The sequence below is a fragment of the Phacochoerus africanus genome, chromosome 2 (assembly GCF_016906955.1).
Source record: "Phacochoerus africanus isolate WHEZ1 chromosome 2, ROS_Pafr_v1, whole genome shotgun sequence".
Taxonomy (NCBI): domain Eukaryota; kingdom Metazoa; phylum Chordata; class Mammalia; order Artiodactyla; family Suidae; genus Phacochoerus; species Phacochoerus africanus.
In genome coordinates this window covers 152022483-152045655 of record NC_062545.1, presented here as the reverse complement: position 1 = coordinate 152045655, position 23173 = coordinate 152022483, and the positions used below count along the sequence as shown (strand labels likewise).

The 23173-nt window shown below is 42.1% G+C and overlaps 1 protein-coding gene across 1 annotated transcript in view; it reads right to left on the bottom strand.

The window, feature by feature from the left end:
* The window catches only part of LOC125119660 (cytochrome b5), a 36669-nt gene extending 26004 nt beyond the window's left edge, over nucleotides 1-10665 (bottom strand). The window contains exon 1 of the mRNA XM_047766963.1: nucleotides 10396-10665. Within this exon, the coding sequence (XP_047622919.1) occupies nucleotides 10396-10524 (129 nt within the window). The 5' untranslated portion in view covers nucleotides 10525-10665. The remainder of the gene's footprint in view (nucleotides 1-10395) is intronic.
* Between the last annotated feature and the right edge of the window lie 12508 nt (nucleotides 10666-23173).

Below are 23173 nucleotides of genomic sequence, written 5' to 3'. Positions count from 1 at the left end.
ACCCGGATTCCCACAATGGGTGACATCTTACTTAAGTGCAGTATATTGTCAAAACCAGCAAATATCTTGGTATGACACAAGTCACTAGACTGACTGACTCAAGAGAGTGGCTGTGTACACTTGCATGTGTGTGTTGGTGTGTCTCTGTGTCCTGGTATGTGGCACATATAGATTCACACAATGCAGGACCATTCTGTCACCAAAAAGGCACTCCCTGTACTGCCCCTCTGAAGTCACCTCTCGTCTTGTCCTTCACATCTGATCTTGTCATTCTGAGAAAGTCACAGAATGGATTCACACTATGTGTAATCATTTAAGACCCTTTTTTTGCTTAGTGTAATACTCTTGATGCCAATTCAGGATGCTTTGTTCCCCTTTTAATGCTGAGTCATATCCCCTCTGTGGGTGTACCAGTCTAATCACCGACCCAATGATGAACATGGGAATTTTTTCCACTTTGGGGCTTTGCACATAAAGCTGCCAGCCCAACAGCCTTTCTGTATCAGATACAGTAAAAAAAAAAAAAAAAAAAAAAAGGTGGGTTATCTGATACTTATACTCAAAAACTTTTAATTATTCAACCAATCAATATCAAGTCGTCTCTCTGTGCCAGCATTGTTCTAGTTGATGGGATTTGCGTACAGGCTTTAATGTGGGCATAAGTTTTCATTTCTTGAGCACAAATGCCAAGGAATGCTACTGCTGGGTCATATCATGAGTGTATGTTCAGCCTTTTAAAATGGATAGATTTCTAGAGTGTCCCCACTATCCTGCATTCTCACCAGCAATACATGACTGATTCAGTATCTCCACACTCTCCCCAGCATTTGGGTTACCACCATTTTTTTACTTTAGCCATTCTAACAGGTATGTTGTAGTATCTCACTGTAGAGGAATCTGCATTTTCCTAGCAGCTAATGATGTTGGACATCTTTTCACATGTTTATTTACCATCCATATCTTCTTGGAGGAAATGTCTAGTCAAGTCTTTTTTCCATTTTTCTATTTGGATTATTTGTTTCCTTACTGTTGAGGTTAGAAAATTCTTTATATATTCTGGATTTAAGTCCTTTGTCAGATATAAGATTAGACAAAGTTTTCTTCCAGTCAGTGGCTCTGTCATCTCATCCTCTTAACAGGATCTTTCTTTTTTTTTTTCGGTCTTTTCAGGGCTGCATCCATGGCATATGGAGGTTCCCAGGCTAGGGGTCCAATCGGAGCTGTAGCTGCCAGCCTACGCCAGAGCCACAGCAATGCCAAATCCAAGCTGCATCTGTGACCTACACCAAGCTCACAGCAACACAGGATCCTTAACCCACTGAGCAAGTCCAGGGATCGAACCCATCACCTCATAGTTCCTAGTCAGATTCAACTCTGCTGTGCCACAAAGGGAATTCCAACAGGATCTTTTAAAGAACAGAAATTTTAAATTTTTAGAAAATCCAATTTATCTACTTTTTCTTATATGAATCATGCTTTCATTGTTCAGAATTCTTTGCCTAAACCTAAGTCTCTTCAAAATTAAAAAAAATATATATATTTAGATCTACAATCTATTTGGGGTTAATTTTTATATAAAGCATGAAGTTTAGTGCAAGATTTATATTTTTGACTACTTATGTCTATTTGTTCCAAAATCATTTGTTGAAAAGGCTGTCCTTCCTCCATCAAACTGCTTTTGCATCTGTCAAAAATCGGTTGGAAGTATTTGCATGGGTCTATTTCTGGGTTCTCTACTCTGTTTTATTGATCTATAAATACGTCTCTCTGCTAGGACCACACTCTCTTGATTATTGCAACTACAGCCAAAATCTTAAATTGGGTGGTATATATATTAGCCATTGAAGGGTTTAAACAGAGAAATGATATGATCTGGCATTTTAAAAAGTCACTCTACTCCTGGGAGAGTACATAGTCAGGGGTAAGGGACAGCAGGGGGGAGGTGCTGGTGCTCAGAGAAATTAGACTCTGACTTCATTTTAAAGATAAGCCCACTGAATGTCCTGGGGAATTCAGTATGGGTGTGACGGGAAGAACAGGATCAGACATGACCCCAGGGTTTTCTACCTGACAACAGATGGAATTGTCATCACTGAGATGAGGAAGGTGGTAGTGGAGCAAGTTGTGTGAAGGTCAGTTTAGTCTTGAACATGCTGGGTTTGAGAAGCAGATTAGAGATCTCAGATTGGAGGTGTAAGTAGGGTTGTGCATACAGGAATCCAAAGTATAGGAGAGAGGCTTTGTGATCTGAAGATAGAATCCAGTAGCTGTCAGCACATTTAAAGTCGCAACACTGGAGCAGACAGCCAAGGGAAAGTGGAAAACACAGGGCCCATGACCCTCTGACACCGCAGGATGAGACAGAAACTCTTCCTTTCTGGGAAAAAACTTTAAGCAGGGACCTAAAGAGGGTGGTGACAGGCAGAGGGGAAACTAGCACAAAGTTCTGAAGGCAGAAACAAGTCTGACTTGTTTGAGACACACAAAGGCCCTGAGCAATTGGGTGTGTTAGATGAGGGGATACTGTTACCAGCTGAGGTGGGACAGGGAGGAGGGGACCAGATCGTGCAGAGCTTATTACATCAGGACAGAGAGATGGAATTTTACTCTAAAAGCAATGGGAAGCCATGGAAAGGAACTAAGCAGTAGATGTTCTGTGCCAGTGTTTCCACATGTAGATGGTTTTTTTGATGTGTTTGCAGGAAAAGGTGAGCACTACGTCTTAGTCCTCTGCCATTTTGATCCTGTTCCCTGGAAAGGAACTAAGCAGAAAAATGACAAACTGTTTTCACAAAATGAAGTTTTTAACGTTCTTCTAGAAAGTACATCCTTTAACATAATGGCAACATATATCACCTAAACTGAAAACTCATAAAGCAACAGCCAATGTGATGCAACGAGTGAAATCCCACTGAAGACTATGTCAGGAGGTGTGCCCTGAAGAAACAGATAGTCTAACAACTACAACAACAAGAAAGGAAGGTGGAAAAAAAAATGGTAGCATGAAGGAAAGAGGAGAGAACTTCCTGAGGCCCCCCAGTAGCAAGTTAAATGGGATGGGACAGGGAAGTTGGCTGACAAGGAAACACAGTACCACCCACAGCTAGGAGCACAGGATGCAATCAGTGAGGTAGTGGGAAGGGACAGGCAGGGGACTGACTGAAACCACAGAAGGATTTTATCAGAGTAGTAACCTCATCAGATTTCCATACAGAATAAGCTCTTCCTGGCCAGTTATTTAGGTGGCCTTTGGAAAACATTTAACCTCTTCGCACACGTGTCTCACAACAGTGGATGATCAAGCAAGAAGATTGGAAAAACATGTTTCGTGACACACATGCCCAAAAATCTCTGTCTTAACCAAAAGAGTAACAATTCTTAAGATCATCCAGATGTCATCTGTGTTGGGAACAAATTGCATGCTTAAAGATTCCTCCAGAACTCTACTTAAAAACTCCCCTGTAGGAAAATGGAAAGGCTGTTTCCTTCACCTTCTAGAAGGCGACACAGTAAAATGATAGTGGATGGAAAGAAAAGCCATCTGCTTTGGCTTTTCAAAGGTTTTCTTTTTCTTTTTTCTTTTGTCACAACTTCCCTTTGCTTTCTCCTTGGATCCTATGGAGAACCCAGGATGTGTGTGTGCAGGGGGGAGGAATCTCAAGGCAAGAAATAACAACTGTGTCTGAACTGAGTGACTGTTTTCTTTGAAAGTTGTTCTAGCTATCTTAGGTCTCATGCCCTAGTCACAGAGTTAACAGAAGCACTGCAGTCCTGGTCCCTGATTTAAATCTTGGTATGGGTCCTCACTGGATGTGTAACTTGAGCAAGTTACTGAACCTCCCAAGCTACTTTTTTCTTACTTTAAAAAGGTGAGCACCACTACCACCACCTACAATCTGAAAGGACTGTTTCCGGGATTAAAAGTACAAAGGCAAAGAAGAGTTTTACACACAAAAAGCATTTGGCATTCTGTCAAGCACATGCTGAATGTCAGCCAATGTTCAGGAAGTGTCCACTGCTAGTGCTTTCACTGCTAACCCAATGGGGACTTCCACAGGGGCGGGGGTGTGGACGGCATTTACTTAACATTTTCTGAAGAAGATGGAAAGAGGGGAAGGCAGGCTGAATGTACTTCCTATCCTGGCCAGTTTTTGACACAGCCGTGTGAAGCTCACCAAACAGCCTGCCAAGGGTTACCAATAGCAGATTCTCAAAGAAATAGGTAGAAACTGACACACCCAGGGGGCCTTCGTCACAGAAAGGCCACATGCTGCCACCCCAGCATGCCAGACACAGAAGGCCCCCGACTGAGCTCAGAGGCAGTTAATGCCACCCTCCACCAAGTCCATTCTGCTTCCAGGTCCTCTCAGAGCAGTGCCTGTTCATTGCCATCATCTGGCTGTGATGAACTCATGGGCTTGACTAGAGACATGATTCATTCCATGGGGTAAGTAAGTGACCTCCTGCCATCACCCACGAGACGTCAGATTTCACTAACCAGAGGTCACTGACCAACAGGCCACACAGGCCACATTCTATTCACCCATTGTGAACAGAGTGCCACATCACTCTCCTGGTCTCCACACAGGACTCAGTGAAAGACACCAAGTCAGCCAGCTAATAAAATACAAGTTAAGTGGCTGTTCCCAAAAAAAACCAAGTTCAAAACTTTATGGCTTTGAGCCACTGCTACTTAAATCCTCAGTTAAGTCTGTTGCTACCTCAGGCCATTTTTCCGAGTGCTTTAACATGGACTAGTGCTGACAACAATGGCCAATTTTAGGACAAACATGATATTACTTGCTACAGCTGCACTTTTAAGAGAATTTATATACTGAAGGGGCTAAAAAATGTTTCCATACATTTTCTTTTCTGACAAAAATACACACCCAAATAAATCAAGAGAGGAGATGGGTAGTAATCAACCGAGTCTCTTCAATTACTAAAGAGAACCAAGACCTGAGGAAGACAAGCTCTCCCTGGTGTGTGAGTCCCTGTGTTATTGTGGTCACTTAGTATGGCCACCATGGGTACCCTGTGATAAGCATCAACATGTAAAAAAGTGTATAGAGGGTTAGGGTGAGGGTGAGAGGGTTAGGGTTGTTGTCAGCACTAGCTGTCAGCATTGTTGTCAGCACTAGTCCACAATAGATATCTGTATTAAGTAGAAATGGGCATAATTTATTCTTTGATTTATCCAAACTGACCTGCATAATCCATTCTGCCTTCTTTAGTTAGAACTTCTAACCGCCTTAAAGATAAACAGAAAGCAAAAGTCAATAATGTCAAGTGTTGGATTTTTTTTTTTAAACTCTTTCAAAACAAAGTTGCTTCACAAGCACTCTTGGAACCTCTTCCCAAAAGCGGCAAAAAGGTACCACACACACAGAGTAGAAATGTATAAAAGCGGCCCTGCCCAAGGCTCACGTCCACCACATGGTACACTGTGAGATGTGTCTCTTATGCCTATTTATCCAAGATGCCTGAACCACCTTTACCACCAAGGATCCCTTTATATTTTCCTCCTATGGATTTCATAGTTTCTGAATTTTACCAAACTACATATGTTAGATAATAACTTTTCCATCTTACAATCATCAAAGACATTTGCAATTACAGTTTTTCAGTATAAGATTCAGGATATTATCAAAAATGTAGGATTTTAGCACTAAATATGGCAGTCCTACCAAGGGTAAAGATACAGGGTCCTCTGTTTTTCAGAACTAAGGACACCGATTTCAAGTACCCAAACTCTTTTCCTGAATCTCCAGGGCACCGATGCTCCACAGGCTTGGAATCACTGGTCTCTGCAAAGTAGGCAGCCATGTTCAAGGGAAACAACAAAACCTGCTATAAAGAACACTGCCTAAGATTCTGAAAGCAAAAGTGAGTCAGGAGCCAACAGCTTTAGAAGGCAGAATGCTGTTAAAGAACATCTAAGATGCAGATACAGGGCATCAGAATCGCAGGGTCACCAGAAAATGTTCTATATAAATCAGTTTCCATTTTGGTCATATAAAGGAGAGAGGCAGTTTGACACAAAGGCATTGTGCTTTATGGTATTTTTTTAGGAAGATGTCTATTTCACAAATTAAACATTTAATGACTTGAACTGAAAGCAAGTTAATATTACTGCGATTAATTATATGACTTTCTTTTCTTATTCCACAGTACTTGTAAAAACTTGAAAAAATAAATGTTTCCTGCCCAAAATCACAGAAAGGGAAAAGTAAATCAATTTTTCTCCTGGCCCTAAATGCCTACATTTTCATGCAAAGCTCTACAATCATTAGTCTTGCTAATAACATAATCAGGAATGACAAGACTCTACTTCACAAATCTAAATGCAAAAACCAGAATTGGAAAAAAAAAAACCCACCAAACTAAAAAAAAACCCTCCTGTTTCAAAATACTTAGGCAACAAGGCTAACAACCTTGGAGATCAATATCAGACAGTAACAAAACACCTGCTGCTACTTAGATCACCAGCAATAAAGGAGCCAGTCCTCCCTCTCAGGTGTCTACCCTCCTCTGGAAAACAAAACAGCTTAATATGGCCATTATTTCCAGAGGTGGAGCTCACTGCACAACTTAGAAACTTCACCTGTGTTCTTGAGCCAGAAGGGTATAATTTGTATAAAACTCTCTTTGTTTCAACATCACCTGCCAGATTTATACCTTTACCTAGAATTTCATATTAGCACTCAGCTACATACGATGCTATGGAAAGAAAGCCATGCCTCACCCAGACCTGTACTGGTATAGGAGTTTGCATTTACTGTGCAGACCATATGCTGTATGTTTAACCTGCATTATTTTGTTTCTATGATATATAAGGAGATCTAGCCCATAATGACTGAAAGTCCACTTAGGAGGTAGGAAGACAAAAACCAAAAAACAAACAAGGAACTTCTTTCATATTTGGGTAAATTAGGGAAAGTAGGGTATTATTTAGTTTCCAGGTAAAGGCTTCATGAATTTCTGGAGCTTTTAAATTGATGGAAGAAAAGGGGGCAAGGCAAGAGGAGAGAGACAGATCTTTGAGGCTCCCTTCTGTTTCAGAAGAAAGGATGAGGTAAACAGCACTGGCCTAATAAAGTAATGGAACAGGAGGGATCTAGGAAGTGAAACATTGAGTGTCCTGCAAGTAGGTCTCTGAATGAGATGTGTGTTTAAGGTGCAGGGAATCCTCGGATAGCTGGGCTGAGGGCAGGAAGCCAAAGACTAGAATACTGCACTAATCAGAGATGATCACAGAAAGTGAAAACAGATAGTAGAAACTGCACACGACCCCCAGAATGTGATGTTCTGGGAAGGCTGGCACTGCTGATGACCAGCTAGAACAGGTTGGCAAGTGTCCTCCTGCATGCCTTTATTCTTCTGATTGGTCCCATTTCACAGTGTCAGCCAGTTTTCTTCTTAATCCAGGCCAGCTCTCAGAGCAGGTCTGTCATCAATGACTTTAGGCCCAGAGCCGATGTCTCACACAGCCACCCCAGTTCCATCCCCACCACTGAACTAGGCTCTGGCCCACACAACATAGCTCTCTGTGTTATAACCCCCATACGTCCACAGCATTGTTTTCTGTGTTATTACTCAAATGGAAGTTTCTGAGGGTAGAAATGATATCTCTTCCTCTCAAATTCTTGTCTCCACTATAAGAAGTCAGCAGATACCGGATCAACTAATTGAAGGAAGGGTGTGAGTACCAGAAAACAGTGGTGTCCCAAATTCAACTCACAGGTGGGTTCTTCTGGGGAGCATTTTACCAAGTAGCAATTGAGGAAACTTAAGCATACAGGAACTGCTGTAAACTTGTTTTCATTTACCTCACTATAAATAGTAGTTTTTAAGTTATCTCACTGTAAGTATTAGTTATCATATATTAGTGATAAACCGATTCATCACATTTTACTTGAGAGGTGTTCTTCCTAAACTACTTGTAGAGAGAGAGTTTTGAAAACTGAGTGAGAAATAAAGGAATCTGCTGTCAACAAATTCACCCTCTGAACAGCTGGTTTGCATCTCTTCCAGTTTGGCTTAGAAAACTGTGCAATTCCCTTTACTGCTTCATAAGAATGAAATGTAAAAGTAATTGGTTTATAGTGAAGTGTAATAATCTTCCCTTCCTATCTCCTTTTGAGAAACATACCCATAAAAAATTATGCAAGATACATCCTCGGGCAATGATTCTTGACTAGGAGTGACATTTTTGTCCCCAAGGGGACATGTGACAATAGTTGGAGACATTTTCGGTTATCACAAAAACAGAAGGGAGAGCAGTGATACCGACAACTGGTTGGGAGAGACCATGGAGGCCCTCTGTACAACACATAGAACAAGATGGAACCCACAAAAAAAGAAAGGAAAAATGGCAAATGCTTTGTAACATAAAATACCCTATTATTTTTTCATAAGTGCTATTTTTTTTTCTTTTTTTTTTTTTGCTTTTTAGGGCCCCACCTGCCAGTATATGGGAAGTTCCCAGGCTAGCGGTTAGATCAGAGCTACAGCTTCCAGCCTACTCCACAACTACAGCAACTCGGGATCCGAGCTGCATCTGTGCCCTACACCACAGCTCACGCCAAAACACTGGATCCCCGACCCACTGAGAGAGGCCAGGGATAGAACCTGCAACTTCATGGATACTAGTTGGATTCCTTTCTGCTGCACCACGACAGGAACTCCCATATGCTATTCTTTTTAATAGACACAAATAAAGAAAGCACACTCTGAATCTTAAAATTTCAAAATTACACATACCATAGGAAGGGGGAAGAACAGCTTTTGTGTGTGTGTGTGTGTGTCTTTTTTGTCTTTTTGCCATTTTCTTGGGCTGCTCCTGCGGTATATGGAGGTTCCCAGGCTAGGGGTTGAATCAGAGTTGTAGCCACCGGCTACGCCAGAGCCACAGCAACACGGGATCCAAGCCGTGTCTGCGACCTAGACCACAGTTCACGGCAACGCTGGATCCTTAACCCACTAAGCAAGGCTGGGAATCGAACCCGAAACCTCATGGGTCCTAGTCAGATTCGTTAACCACTGAGCCACGACGGGAACTCTGGGAAGAACAGCTGTTAAACAGACATTTGATATCAGTTAGATCTGATGATATGATGCAGGATTATTAGCTGAAGAAATTCTAATAGCAAATAAGCTCCATAGCTCAGCAGAAGGGGAGGGCCAGATCAGATCTGACTCCCTACTATAAACCACTCTTAACTGTATTGGGACACTGTTTTACCTTCTGGCACATCACCTAAAGACAACAGTAAAATATCTTACCAATAAACAAAAACTTCAACCTTTAAAAAGTTTTTTAAAACATTCTCTACAAAACAAATGTCCTTTGATAGAAATTGTGACCCAGCTCAGACCAGGCCTCTATCTACATTTTTCTCACAAACTATGTGAAGAATTCCACTAAACATTCCTATTCATTGTCTGGGGGAATGAAGGAGTGTTATACTAAGATTTAAGATTTGTGACTCAAACTCCTTCACAGCCAGAGTTGGGGGAGGGGGGCTCAATATTTACTGCAAAAATTATAATCTAATGCAAAGAATCTTATCAAAGGAATGTTCTCCTCTAAGTTAAGCAAAGTTATTTTTACAATTTCCAAAGTTGCTTAAAGATCAAGTCCCACTGGCAATTTTTACTTCTCTGTCCCTCTTCCTCTCTTATCAAAGCCACACAGCCCGCCACACTGACTCGAAGGAGTCCAATACTGTACCTCACTGAAGTTATCATTAGATACCTTTACAATCACTGGGCGCCTTCTAGATGAACAGTGGATAGGTGGGCATGGATGGTGGGGCTGGCTTGTAGGTGCCAGGGGGAGAGCAGCTCTCGGGGTGGGTGATCTCCAACTGGGTCCAATTAGGAATCCACTCGAGAAATAATAAGTGGGAGGACCCCTGTCCTAGATGAAGCCCTGGTTTGTGTAAACTCAAGGATAAAAGATCTTTAAAATCCTTCCGTGGTTGAGCTCTTAGGAAGGCAGCTCCAGATGCGATTCAGTTTCCTTCTAAGTTCAAAATGGTTCTCTCTTACACGCCCGCGCAGGGTCTCCAGAGGCAGTCCCTGCCCTACAAGGGAGGGCTGCGGGCTGCTAAAACCGCTGATGCAGCCGCAGAACTAACCTACGCACCCTCGGTCGCCCTCAGGTGTGCACACACAGGTGTGCAGCCTCCGGGGATGCACACGGAGGCACGCAGACCCAAGTGTACAAACTCAGGGTCCGCTCCCAGGTGTGCAGACTCAGCAAACACTCCCGGGTGCGCACACTCAGGTGCGGACATAGAGGCGCGCAGGTCAATCCCGACAGGCTGCAAACGACAGGTCTTGGCAGGCAACCTCCCAAACTTAGGCCAGCATCCTGCCTCACAAACTCACCTCCTCCAAAAATTTGGTCAAATCGTACACTTTGTGGTGCAGGATTAGCCAGGTGCTCTTGCTGTTGTTGTGCTTCTGGATCTCTTCCAGGGTGTAATACTTCACGGCTTTGTCCGACTGTTCGGCCATTTCGTAACGCGGCGAACCTCAGGCCCTGCTGACAGCGGCAGAGATGAGCGGAACAGAGTGGGAGTCCTAGCGAACTCGGGCCGGGACATTCCCCTGGTCCCAGCTCCCCAACTGGGCTGGGCGGCAGACAGAGGAGAGGGGGACGGCCGAAGCATGACCTCCGATGATTGGCCAGAATTCGTGTCACTCAAAGGGCGAGCTCGACCGACGTTCTCTGCCAGCCCCAAAGCGCCCCGCCCAGTATGCGAGTTTTAATTGGCTGCTGAAGGTGCCCTCCATATTCACGGTTGTGGGAGTAAGCGGAGGCGGGGCTTCCTTCGAGTCTGCGCAGAAGGGGATGATGCGGGAGCCCGGGACCGTGGGGTGGAGTGGCTGGCGAGGGAGGGTTCATTGTGGCAGGCGCAGTGTCCACCTTGGCAGGGCAACGACCACACAACAAAATCGCCGCGATTTCCCAATCAGGTCAGATCAGCCAGACCTGGACATTAATTTGTAACAAAGTCGTTCCGTTGCTAGTGTCAGGGTGAACTGAGTGTCAAGGTGATCTGTTACGGTGAGAGGAGATGTGGTAAACAACCAGTGCTCTCATTTAGCCTCCGTAGAACGAGTGTACTGCCCAATTGCTTGACCAATTCCCCTCCCACCCCAGAACTGCCCCATTCTCACAGGAAAAACAAACCCGGGGGAATTGTTCTATAAAAGCAAAATCGTCCTAAAGAATTTAGGACATAAGTTATCTCGCTGTTGACCCAGACTATGCGAATAGTTGCACTAGTGTCTTCTTTGTCTTTTCTCAACAGTATATTGTTTAAGATAAATCCTAAATGATTGACAGTTTTTGGAATAGTATAAAACAGTACCTCCCCAGCTGGCACCCATAGGAAGATTTTAAGCACAGTTCTTTCACATTAGCTGCTGATACTTTTTTCCTGTCCCATTGCTTACCTCCTCCTTTGTAGGAATGCAAGGCCGTAGAAAAAACATTTTTGCAGACATTCCCAATAGTCTTTAGCTTTTTTTGTATGATGGAATACACTGATTTTCTTTCTTGGTTTTTTTTTGGGGGGGGTTGATCTTTTTTAAAAGTGTGGTTGATTTACAATGTTGTGCTAATTTCTGGTGTACATCAAAGTGACCCAATCATACATATATATATACTTTCCTTTTCTTATGTTATCTTCCATTATGGTCTATCCCAAGAGATTGGATATAGTTTCCTATGCTACACAGGACCTCACTGCTTATCCATTCTAAATGTAGTAATTTGAATGTACTAATCCCAAACTCCCAGTCCATCCCACTCCCTCCCTCTCCCCGTTGGCAACCACAAGTGTGGCCTCTATGTCAGTGAGTCCGTTTCTGTTTGGTAGAGAGGTTCATTTGTGCCATATTTTAGATTCCACATATAAGTGATATCATATGGTATTTGTCTTTCTGACTTAGTATAACCTCTAATTGCATCCATGTTGCTGCAAATGGCATTATTTCATTCTTTTTTATGGCTGAGTAGTGTGGAATACATTGACTTTTCATTATTATACCAGCCTTGCATCTCTGAAATAAATCGCACTTCTCTATGATGTATAATTTTTAATATCCTTTTTTTAAAAAATTGAAGTATACTTAATTTACCGTGTTGTGTTAGCTTTTGGGTGTACAGCACAGTAATTCAGTTATAGATGTATATGCACACATTCTTTTTCATATTCCTTTCCACTATGATTTATTACAAGATATTGAATATAGTTCCCTGTGCTATAGAGTAGGACCTTCTGGTTAAATATCTATATATATGGTAGTTTGTATCTGCTAATCCCAAACTCCCAGTTTATCCCTCTCTTTCCCTATCTTTTCCTTTTCAGGAAGTTTTAAACTATGGATTTAGTTCCCATAGTAGTTGTAAGACTATTGAAATCTATTTCAAACTGGGTGAGCTGTGGTAGTTGGTAGTTTTCAAGGAACTGATCCAGTTCATCTAAATTGTCAAATCTATGTGTGTAGGATTGTTCATAGTAGTCCCTTATTAGCTTTTGATGTCTGCAAGGTCTGTAGTGATATCTTCTGTTTAATTCCCGGTAGTAGTAATATGACTTCTCTTTTTATTGCCCTATTGTCAGCCTTGCTAGAGGTTTGTCAGTTTTATCTATCTTTCCAAAGAGCTTACAGTTCCCATCCTGGCTCAGCAGAAATAAATCTGACTAGCATTCATGAGGACGCAGGTTCAATCGCTGGCCTCAATTAGTGGGTGAAGGATCTGGCGTTGCCCTGAGCTGTGGCATAGGTCGCAAACGTGGAATGGATCCAGTTGCTGTGGCTGTGGTGTACATAGGCCAGCATCTACATCTCCAATTTGACCCCTAGCCTGGGACCCTCCATGTGCCTCGGATGTAGCCGGAAAAAAAAAGAGCTAGCTTTTTATTGTTTTTATTTTCTTTCCTAATGTCATTGACTTCTGCTCCTTACTGAATTTTTCCTTCTACTTGCTTTCGGTTACTTTTTTTTTTTCCTACTTTCTTAAGGTGGGAGTTTATTAAGACTTTTCCTTTTTTCAAATACATGCACTTAGTGTTATAACTTTCTTAAATGCTTTAAAAATAGTAAACTACATTACCTATACTGTTTCCCTAACAGTTCTCCAGACCGCTGAATCTCCCCATGACTCTGACAGAACAATGAATCTCTTCTGTGCATGACTACCTCTATAATCCAAGGTCAAGACTGTTTCAGATTTCAGTTCCAGTTCCAAATAACTCCGGAAGTGGTTAACAATAAAACTTTGGTGCCAGTGACCTGGATCCTATCCCTGGTTTGGTAAATTATGCATGACATTGACCTAATCAGTTAACTCTTCTAAGCCACTGCTTATAAATGCTTAGTACAGGGTTTGGCACATAGAAAACAATCGATAGATTTTAGCAAGTGCTATTACCAAATAAGACTTCCTTATTCTAAAGCAGAGTGTATAAGGAAACATCCTATGTGGCAGGTGCTCCAGGTGAGGTAAATTTAGGCAAATTTAGAAACAAACCTGAGAAATTAAAGGAATACAAATATTTACAAACCCTTCCTGACCTCCCCTCCAGCAAAGAAATTTTTATAAACATTTAGAAAACCAACTCTACTCCTAAAGTTCCTCAAGTAAAATATACTATAGAAAGCACTCAGTCTCCTACTATAAGGCAAAAATAAACACATATTATTACATTTTTAATTCCTTTTCTAATTCCTTCTGCCACTCATGCACAAGATACACTTGAGCAGCTCTTTCCTTCCCACTCACAAATAATTAATTTGCCATTATATAGTCATAACCATAGAGAGTGAGTTCCCTCAACAAATGGGCACTCTACAAAAAAGGACTCCAAATTATCTACATGGATAATTTGCATTATATTTATCTTTTAAATATGTTAGCATACGTTAAATTTTCTTTTCCAAAAAAAATTTGTATCTCTAGTGCATGTATTTACTTGATTTCCAAACAATTCCCCATCTACTAGCAATAATTTCCAAAATTTCCTGAATTTTTAAAATTTTCATTCATTTTAAAATACTTATGGAGTTCCCGTCGTGGCTTGGTGGTTGGCGAATCCAACTAGGAACTATGAGGTTGCGGGGTTCGATCCCTGGCCTTGCTTAGTGGGTTTCGGATCCGGCATTGTCGTGAGTTGTGGTGTAGGTCGCAGACGTGGCTTGGATCCCGCATTGCTGTGGCTCTGGTGTAGGCCAGCGATTACAGCTCCAATTCCACCCCTAGCCTGGGAACCTCCATATGCGTCAGGTGGGGCCGTAGAAAAAAAAGACAAAAAGACAAAAATAAATAAATAAAACAAAGCACTTATGAAGTTAAGTTGTTTTTACCCATGTATATTTATAACACCAGAATGTCAGTTGATCCTCTCTAATCAATTGAATATCAGAGACAGAATGAGGAGCAGAGAGCAATGGATATAATCTGATAACAAAGCCAGTGTTTAAGTTCATCGCTGAGGCAGAACAACTTTCCTCAATAACTTAAGACAAAGACAAGTTAATTATATGTAATCTTACTATAAATACATTCTTAGGCACATTTTCCTTGTACGTCCATCTTTAAATAGCAGCAGATAAATAAAAAGGTTAAATGTTTGATTGTAGGACATGGCTGCAATACTAATTTTCTTTTTAAAAATCTTTTTGGGGAGTTTCCATTGTGGTGCAGTGGAAATGAATCCAACTAGTATCCATGAGGATAAGGGTTCTGTCCCTGGCCCCGCTCAGTGAGTTAAGAATCCAGCGTTTGGAGTTCCCGTCGTGGCGCAGTGATTAACGAATCCGACTAGGAACCATGAGGTTGCACGTTCGGTCCCTGCCCTTGCTCAGTGGGTTAACGATCCGGCGTTGCCGTGAGCTGTGGTGTAGGTTGCAGACACGGCTCGGATCCCGAGTTGCTGTGGCTCTGGCATAGGCCGGTGGCTACAGCTCCGATTCGACCCTGGGAACCTCCATATGCCGCGGGAGCAGCCCAAGAAATAGCAAAAAGACAAAAAAAAAAAAAAAAGAATCCAGCGTTGCCGTCAGCTGTGGTGTAGGTTGCAGACACGGCCCTGATCTGGTGTTGCCGTGGCTGTGGCATAGGCTGACAGCAACAACTTGAATTCGACCCCTAGCCTCGGAACTTCCATAGGCCATAGGTGTGGCCCTAAAAACATAAAACAAAACAAAACCAAAAAACTTTGTCTCCAGAACAATGGAGCAAGAGTAAAATGGTATAAATAAGGAAAATTCCAGATATCCTATTTAACCTCTGTTTGTTTGCTGTAGCCTTAGCATGTGGAAGTTCGTGAGCAGTGGCCCATGCTGATACAGTGACAATGCCTTAACCTGCTGTACTGCAGGACAATTCCAGATATCCTATTTAACTTTATAAAGGGTTTAAGATTACATACAGTTCTATGACACACAGTTGATGGTGTTATCATCATCAGGTCACCCAACTCAGAAGCCTGGATATCATCCAGGGAGCCTCATTATCCCTACTACCATTGCCCCCAGATGTGCCTTTCATGATTACTCGCCTATCTGCTTACAATAACTTCCTAACAGGTTCTTCTTGCCTCTAGTTTTGAATTCCTCAGACTCATCTTCCATGAGTCTGAAAAAGAAAAGCTAAATGCAGCAGCAGCATGAAAATAGTTTAAAATGAATAGCTGTGTGGATCTAGTACCACTCCAAGGTGCTTGATGCATCTATTTAAGTATATAAGGAACATGACCGATGGAGAAGGCAATTAATTCTCAAAAGGTATAAACCCCAGGCTTTCTGGGAGTCAGAAATACAGCCTCCTACTGAAGAAAAAAAAAAAAAAAAATACCATCTAGGACCTCTAAGGTTGATGCTAGAAGGAAGTAAACATTAGTCTCCAGGTATGCAAATGCATCCCTCCATAGCCTTCTTAGCCTGATTCTGATTACTGATACCACTCCCTACTCTTCTCAACACTCTGGTATAAGTATGGAGAGAGCCCTTTCTTTGCTTTCTTACAGCAGGGCCAGAACACTCAAATGAACTTTGCTGAAGGATAGCAAAAAAGAATTATCCTCTATGAGAGCCTGACATAGTTCATTCATTCACCTTTAATAAACAAAGCAGTGATGCCAATTCAAAAAGTATCTGATTCTCAAATTTCAAGTAACTGTGAGGTGTGCACCCAGTGAAGACCCTTTTTAGGGACCTATCCTTCCAAGTCTCAATCTCTCTCTGAGGGCAGCTGATTATAATCTACCCACAAATACAATCTCAGACATTTACATTCTTCATATTTCAAGCCAAGGTGAATGCTAAACCAAGCTCTAACCTCCACCTAGATCTTGGGTCAGATCATCCAGGGAAAGACTTTCCTCACAGGATACATAATTTATTTATGATGTAAATCCATATAAATGGATTGCATATATATTTCAAAGCATAGTACTATAAATGAACACCAGTGAACTCTTCACTTTACTTGGGGACTGTGGGATCCTCCCATATCCCATCCTCTGCCTCCCTCAAATCATTATTATCCTAAATTGTGTTTATCTTTTCCTTGCCTATTAAAAAAGTAGCTTTGGGAGTTCCTATCGTGGCTCAGTGGTTAATGAATCCGACGAGGAACAGTAAGGTTGCAGGTTCAATCCCTGGCCTCACTCAGTGGGTTAAGGATCTGGCGTTGCTGTGAGCTGTGGTGTAGGTTGCAGACATGGCTTGGATCCCACAGTGCTGTGGCTGTGGTGTAGGCCGGCAGCTACAGCTCTGATTAGACCCCTAGCCTGGGAATCTCCATATGCTGGGGGAGCAGCCCTAGGGGGGGAAAAATAGCTTTGCACATATGGATATATCAACAATTTATTGAGTTTTCTTGGAGAACTACTAAGCCTTATAAAAATGGGATTATACTGTATGTAGTCTTCTGGAACTTCCTTCTCTGTTCAAAACTATGTTTTAAAAATTCATCCATATTCAATAGAAGGAAATAAAAAATAAATGCACTGGAATGGTCTAAGCAGCATTCCTCATAATAAATCCAAACTGTAAGCAATCTAATTGTCCTTCAATCTCAGAAAGGATAAATATAAAACAATGGAATACTATCCAGCAATGATAATTAATAAAATACTGCTATCCTCAATAATGTGGATGAATCTCATGAACATAATCTTTACAAAAGAAGCCAGACACAAGAGAGTTCATGTTGTATGGTTCCATTAATACAAATTTTCAAAAGAAGCAAAATTAATGTATGGTATTAGCAGTTTGGACAATAGTTACGTTGGAGGAAGTGAGTAAGTGGCTAGGAGAGGGCAGGAGGAGGACCTCCCAGACATAGATAACGTTATATTCTTAGATCCAGGGGTAGGTATATAAGCATGATCATTTTCGAAAAACCATTAGTGTCTACTTAGGATATGATCATGTTTAATTTTAAAAGATTTATCCATGTAGTTGCATATAACTGTAGTTCATTATTTTTTCTTTGCTGTATAATATCCTATTATGCGAATATAATTCAATTTATTAATCTGTTCCCCGTCACTGAACATTTGGGGTTTTGTTTGTTTGCAGTTATTTATTTTATTCAACAAATAATGGTGCTACATACATATTTCTTGATGCACATATGCAAGAGTCTCTTTAGGGGAAGTGTATATAGGAATTTCTAAGTCTAAGGGTATGATAATATTCACCTTTAAAATATTACATCACATTATTTTCAAATTTACATTCCTACATGAGAAATTCCTATATGAGAAATCTTACTCTGCACCCTTACTAACCTTTAATTTTTTTTTTAATTTTTTTTTTTTTTTGGCCACACCTAGGGCATGTGGAAGCTCCCAGGTTAGGGATCAAACCCAAGTTATAGCAGTGATCCAAGACGCTTCAGTGACAGTGCTAGATCCTTAATCCACTGTGCCACAAAGAAACTCCTTACTAACCTTTGGCATTTTGGCAATACTATGGTATCTCATTGTGGTCTTACTTAGATTTGATAATTAATGAGGTTGAGTATCTTTTCATAGGCTGATAAACCATCCTTTTTCTTCTTTCTAGAAAATATCTGTTCATGATTTTGTGCTTTTTTCTATGACTGTCTATCTTACTCTCATTGCTTTGTGAGAGTTCATTATACAATCTGGAAACTAATCACTTATGGATTACTTTTGTGAAAATATCTTCTCCCAATTTGTGGCCTGTATTTCACTTTATTTTACTTTTGAAAAACAATTTTGTTTTAAAAAAATGTGTTTTATTATTAAAAAAAAGTTAGAAAAATACACCACAAAAGGAGAGAAGATAGTAAAATACACAGAAGCACAGATAATAATAGGAACCTTCATTCATTTTCAACAATGATCAAAACATGGTCACTTCTGTTTCCTCTTTATCACCATCCTCATATCCCCAGGGATCATTTGAAAGCAAGTCCCAGATATATCATTTCATCCATAAACATTTCAGCATAATTATGAAATAAGGATCTTATAAGTATTATCTTTAGATGTTATTTTTCCATCGAGAAAATAAAAAATTCCTTAGTACAACTAAATATATAGTCAGTACGGGAGTTCCTGTTGTGGCACAGTGGTTAACAAATCTGACTAGGGACCATGAGGTTGCAGGTTCGATCCCTGGCCTCACTCAGTGGGTTAAGGATCCGGCGTTGCCGTGAGCTGTGGTGTAGGTCACAGACACGGCTCTGATCCCGCTACAGCTGTGATTAGACTCCTAGCCTGGGAACCGCCCTATGCCACAGGAAGCAGCCCTAGAAAAGGAAAAAAAATATATGTGTGTGTGTGTGTGTGTGTGTGTGTGTGTGTATAGAGAGAGAGTCTGTATGCAAATTTCTGACTGTTTTGTACATAGGCTTTTTTTGTTTTGCACCCACGGCATATGGAAGTTCCTCCGACCAGGGATTGAATCTGAGCAACAGCTGCAACCCCAGCTGCCACAATGCTGGATCATTTAACCCACTGCACTGGCCAGGGATCAAACCCTTGCCTCCACAATGACCCAAGCTGCTTTAGTCAGATTCTTAACCCATTGCACCACAGCAGCAACTCCCATACATAGTTTTTATAGTTTATTTAAATCAAGATCTAAATAAAAGCCATACATTTCACCTTTTATATGAAGAAAACTGATTTAGTACTTGGATGTTTGATGATGTGGGCATAACTAAAAACTTCAAATACCTTTAATTCTGCTTTGTTAAAATTACTATTGAAGCCAGAGGCTGTAAATTCAATGGCAGAAATTGAGAACCTGAAGTATTGACATATGTGCTTTTTTTTTTTTTTTTTTTTTGCTTTTTAGGGCTACACCCACTGCATATGGAGATTCCCAGGCTAGGGGTCTAATCAGAACTACAGCTGCTGGTCTACACCACAGCCACAGCAATGCCAGATCCAAGCCAAGTCTGTGACCTACACCACAGCTCACGGCCACGCCGGATCCTTAACCCACTGAGCAAGACCAGGGATTGAACCCGCAACTTCATGGTTCCTAGTCGGATTCGTCTCCTCTGCACCCTGACGGGGACTCCAACATATGTGCTTTTCAAAATGATGAGCACTTGGCTTTATCATTGTGTGCTTTTCAAAATGAAGAGCACTTGGCTTTATCATTATTTAAATAGAAAAGAAAGGCTGATGAATGTCTACAGTTATCATAAAACTTAAGTAGAATCTATATTTATTTTTTGCCTTGTCTTTATAAAGTTTTTTTCCCTATGTGTATATACCAAATAAAATAAAGAGCTTTTCTGTAATCGTCAAAGATTTGTTTTATTAATTCCAAAGTTTGCTGACAAAGAGCTTCAGACTTAATGTTAAGTTTAGGACATTATAATTGTTACAATGTTTGTTTCAGAAGACTGTATTTTGTTTACTTAATGTTATAAACTGTCACAGGAGGCTGATTTTACTCACCAACCTTGTAATAATTAATCACTTCTTATGATCTCACAGTTGTGATTGTAAATAACCAATCAATATATGAGTATTGAGCACTTTGTTACCAAGTTAGGATATCTACAAACATTCCTCGTAGGCAAAACTAATTTTTCAAATAAAATGACTAAGTTACTCTAATAGACAAACATTAAACACAATATAAAAACTCATTCTTTCACAGTATAATTTTTCCAACCTGGAAAGATGTGAAGTTGAAAGAGACAAATCTTAATAAAAATCTCCTGACATCCCACGCATGCAGTTCCTCCTCATCTCCCTGAACTTATGTTGGAGTCTCTCAGAATTCAGTATGAGGATGACTTTTCTTTTTTTTTTTTTTGGTCTTTTTGCCATTTCTTGGGCCGCTCCCGCGGCATATGGAGGTTCCCAGGCTAGGGGTCGAATCGGAGCTGTAGCCACTGGCCTATGCCAGAGCCACAGCAACGCGGGATCCAAGCCGCGTCTGCAACCTACACCACAGCTCACGGCAACGCCGGATCCTTAACCCACTGAGCAAGGGCAGGGACCGAACCCGCAACCTCATGGTTCCTAGTCGGATTCGTTAACCACTGCGCCACAACGGGAACTCCAAGGATGACTTTTCTTTCTACTCTCACTCTCTTTTGAGATCTGTTCTGGTCTAGCGGTTTTAAATACCACCTATTACATACAAATCTTTCCCTAGAACTCCTCTTCACTTCTCAATGTCATCACGTCCAAAACCGAACTCCTGATTTTCATCCCCAAACTTTCCCTTCTCCCCAGTCTTCTCTTTCAGTTAATGGCAACACCATCCTCCCAAGTCCTTAGCACAAAAACCCTGGAGTTGTGTTTGACTCCTTTCTCTCAGATCCCACACCAATCCATATCCAAACCTATTAGACCTAACTTCAAAGGGGCTCCACAGTGCAACCCCATCTCATCACCTCCACTGCCTCTGACCTTATCCAAGCAGCATCATCTCAATCCGGGATCACATAGCTTCCTAACTGTCCTTTCTGTCCCTCTGTTCCCATCAATCCATGCTCAGCACAGAGCCCAGGTGCCCCCTTAACAACGTGCACGGCTTTCCAAGCTTGAACCTCCTGGCCTCATGTCACTCTTCTTCCAGCTACACTGCAGCCAGCTGGTCCTCCTGCCTCAGGCCTTTGTCCTCACCATTCCCTCCCTTACAAACTCCTCTCCCGACACCAGCATGGCCGCCATTCCCATCACTTTCCAATCTTACTCCTCACCTTCTCCAGGAGGTCTCCTGACCTCCATAAGGGCCTCTCCCAACATTCCATCTCCCTGTCATTCTTTATTTTTTTCTAGGGCCCTCGTCACCACCTACCAGACCAATATTTTGTTCATTTATCTTTTTCATCTATGTCCCAACCCTCAAGTAAAATGTAAGCTCCATGAGGGCAGGGAATGCTATTTGTTCAATGCTCCATGAGTAACTCCTAGAAAAGCTCAGGGCACACTTCAGGCTCTTAATAAATACCTTGCTCCAGGCTTCTGCTCCGTGCCACGCTGCAGGCCACTCCACTCAGGAAGTTCCACCGTCCAGGAGACGTCAGGACCGACTTGTGCATCTGAGGCCAGAGACCCTGCCAGTGAGGTCAGTGGGGCTTGGGCACCTGAGGCTCCACAGCGGCCCTAAAGCGCGGATGCAGCTTGCCTCTCTCCGGAAGATAGCAAGGTCCTCCAGCCAGGCCCCATGGGTGCCAACGCCAGCTCTTCTTTTCACGGAACAACGGACGCCAGTTGGGCAGCACCCACCTCGAAAGTTTTAGCGGGAAATACTAGGGCACGCAAGGCATGCTGGGAGCGCTTAGGGTACGCTGGGATTGTAGGGTGCCCAGGGAATGCTGGGAGCGGTGCCCGAGAACCGCTGGGAGGGTTGTGAGGAGAGCAGGCCTGGGGGCGCGGGAGAAGTTGGTGCTGCTGAGGTGGGCCGAGCCTTTCCTGAGGAAACAACTGCTTGGGGCAACCAGAGAGAAAGAGCGTGGGGGGAGGCCGCTGCAGGCCGCTTTCTCACTGTGCGCCTGCCTCCCAAGGCTCTGGCTTTGAAAGAGCTGGTTTCAGAGTTCTTCAGACATTTCACGAGTGAGTTGTTTATGCTCGTTAGGAAGCAGTCAGGCAAGAAAGGGACTCATAGGCCCGGTGCCAGAGCCCGGCTTTGTGGAGGGGAATGAATGCGGAGCCGGACAGGGTGGGCGGTATTTCTGGTTTTCGAAAAGGAAAATGAGAGGGATAGAGATTCATTCTTCCACGGAGGCCCACCTGTTCCAATTTTAGGGCATGTTTTTTTGTTTTGTTTGTCTTTTTGCCATTTTGGGGGGAGCTCCCGAGGCATATGGAGGTTCCCAGGCTAGGGATCAAATTGGAGCTGTAGCCGCCGGCCTACACAAGAGCCACAGCAACAGGGGGATCCAAGCCGCGTCTGCAACCTACACCACAGCTCAAGGCAAGGCTGGATCCTTAACCCACTGAGCAAGGCCAGGGATCGAACCCACAACCTCATGGTTCCTAGTCGGATTCGTTAACCACTGTGCCACAACGGAAACTCCGTGGGGCATGTTATTTAATCGGTAATTTATAATCGCCTTTTAAATAATCTAAGCTAAATGAAGGCCTTGCAGATGTTTCTGATTCCTTGCTTTGGGTTAGACAGTGAGGCCCCGAGGGGTGTATGTAAACTTACCTGTTGATGGTGGACGCCATCAGTGCAGCCAGCGTGAAATCCGATCTCCAGTCAGTTTCCCCCAGTGAAGCTCCAGGTGGGCTGAAAGTTGAGTCAGTCACTGATTTCTCAGCCCTGACCCTCACACAGTTTGGTTCTCTTGAGCTTTTTTATGTCCTCAAATGTAGAATTTTGTAGGTACCTGTTGCTTGTTGGAAACACTTATCACCAGATCTGAAATGTGGTGGCGCTGTTCTCAGAACAATAGGTTAACAGTACATCCATATGTATCATATATGTCTGGGTTTTGAGGCTTAGAATAATGTTCTCTTACAGTCTAGTAAAAGAAAACAAACTTTTGATATCTGTGTTTCGCCAAAAATGTTTTAATGTGATGCTAAGTGATAAAATTGAATAAAATTGAATAAATTCTTGCCTATTTCTGTACAGGTGCAGGGGTGTTGTTTACATACACTTTTCTGATCAGTCTTTGAATATTGGCAAGAGA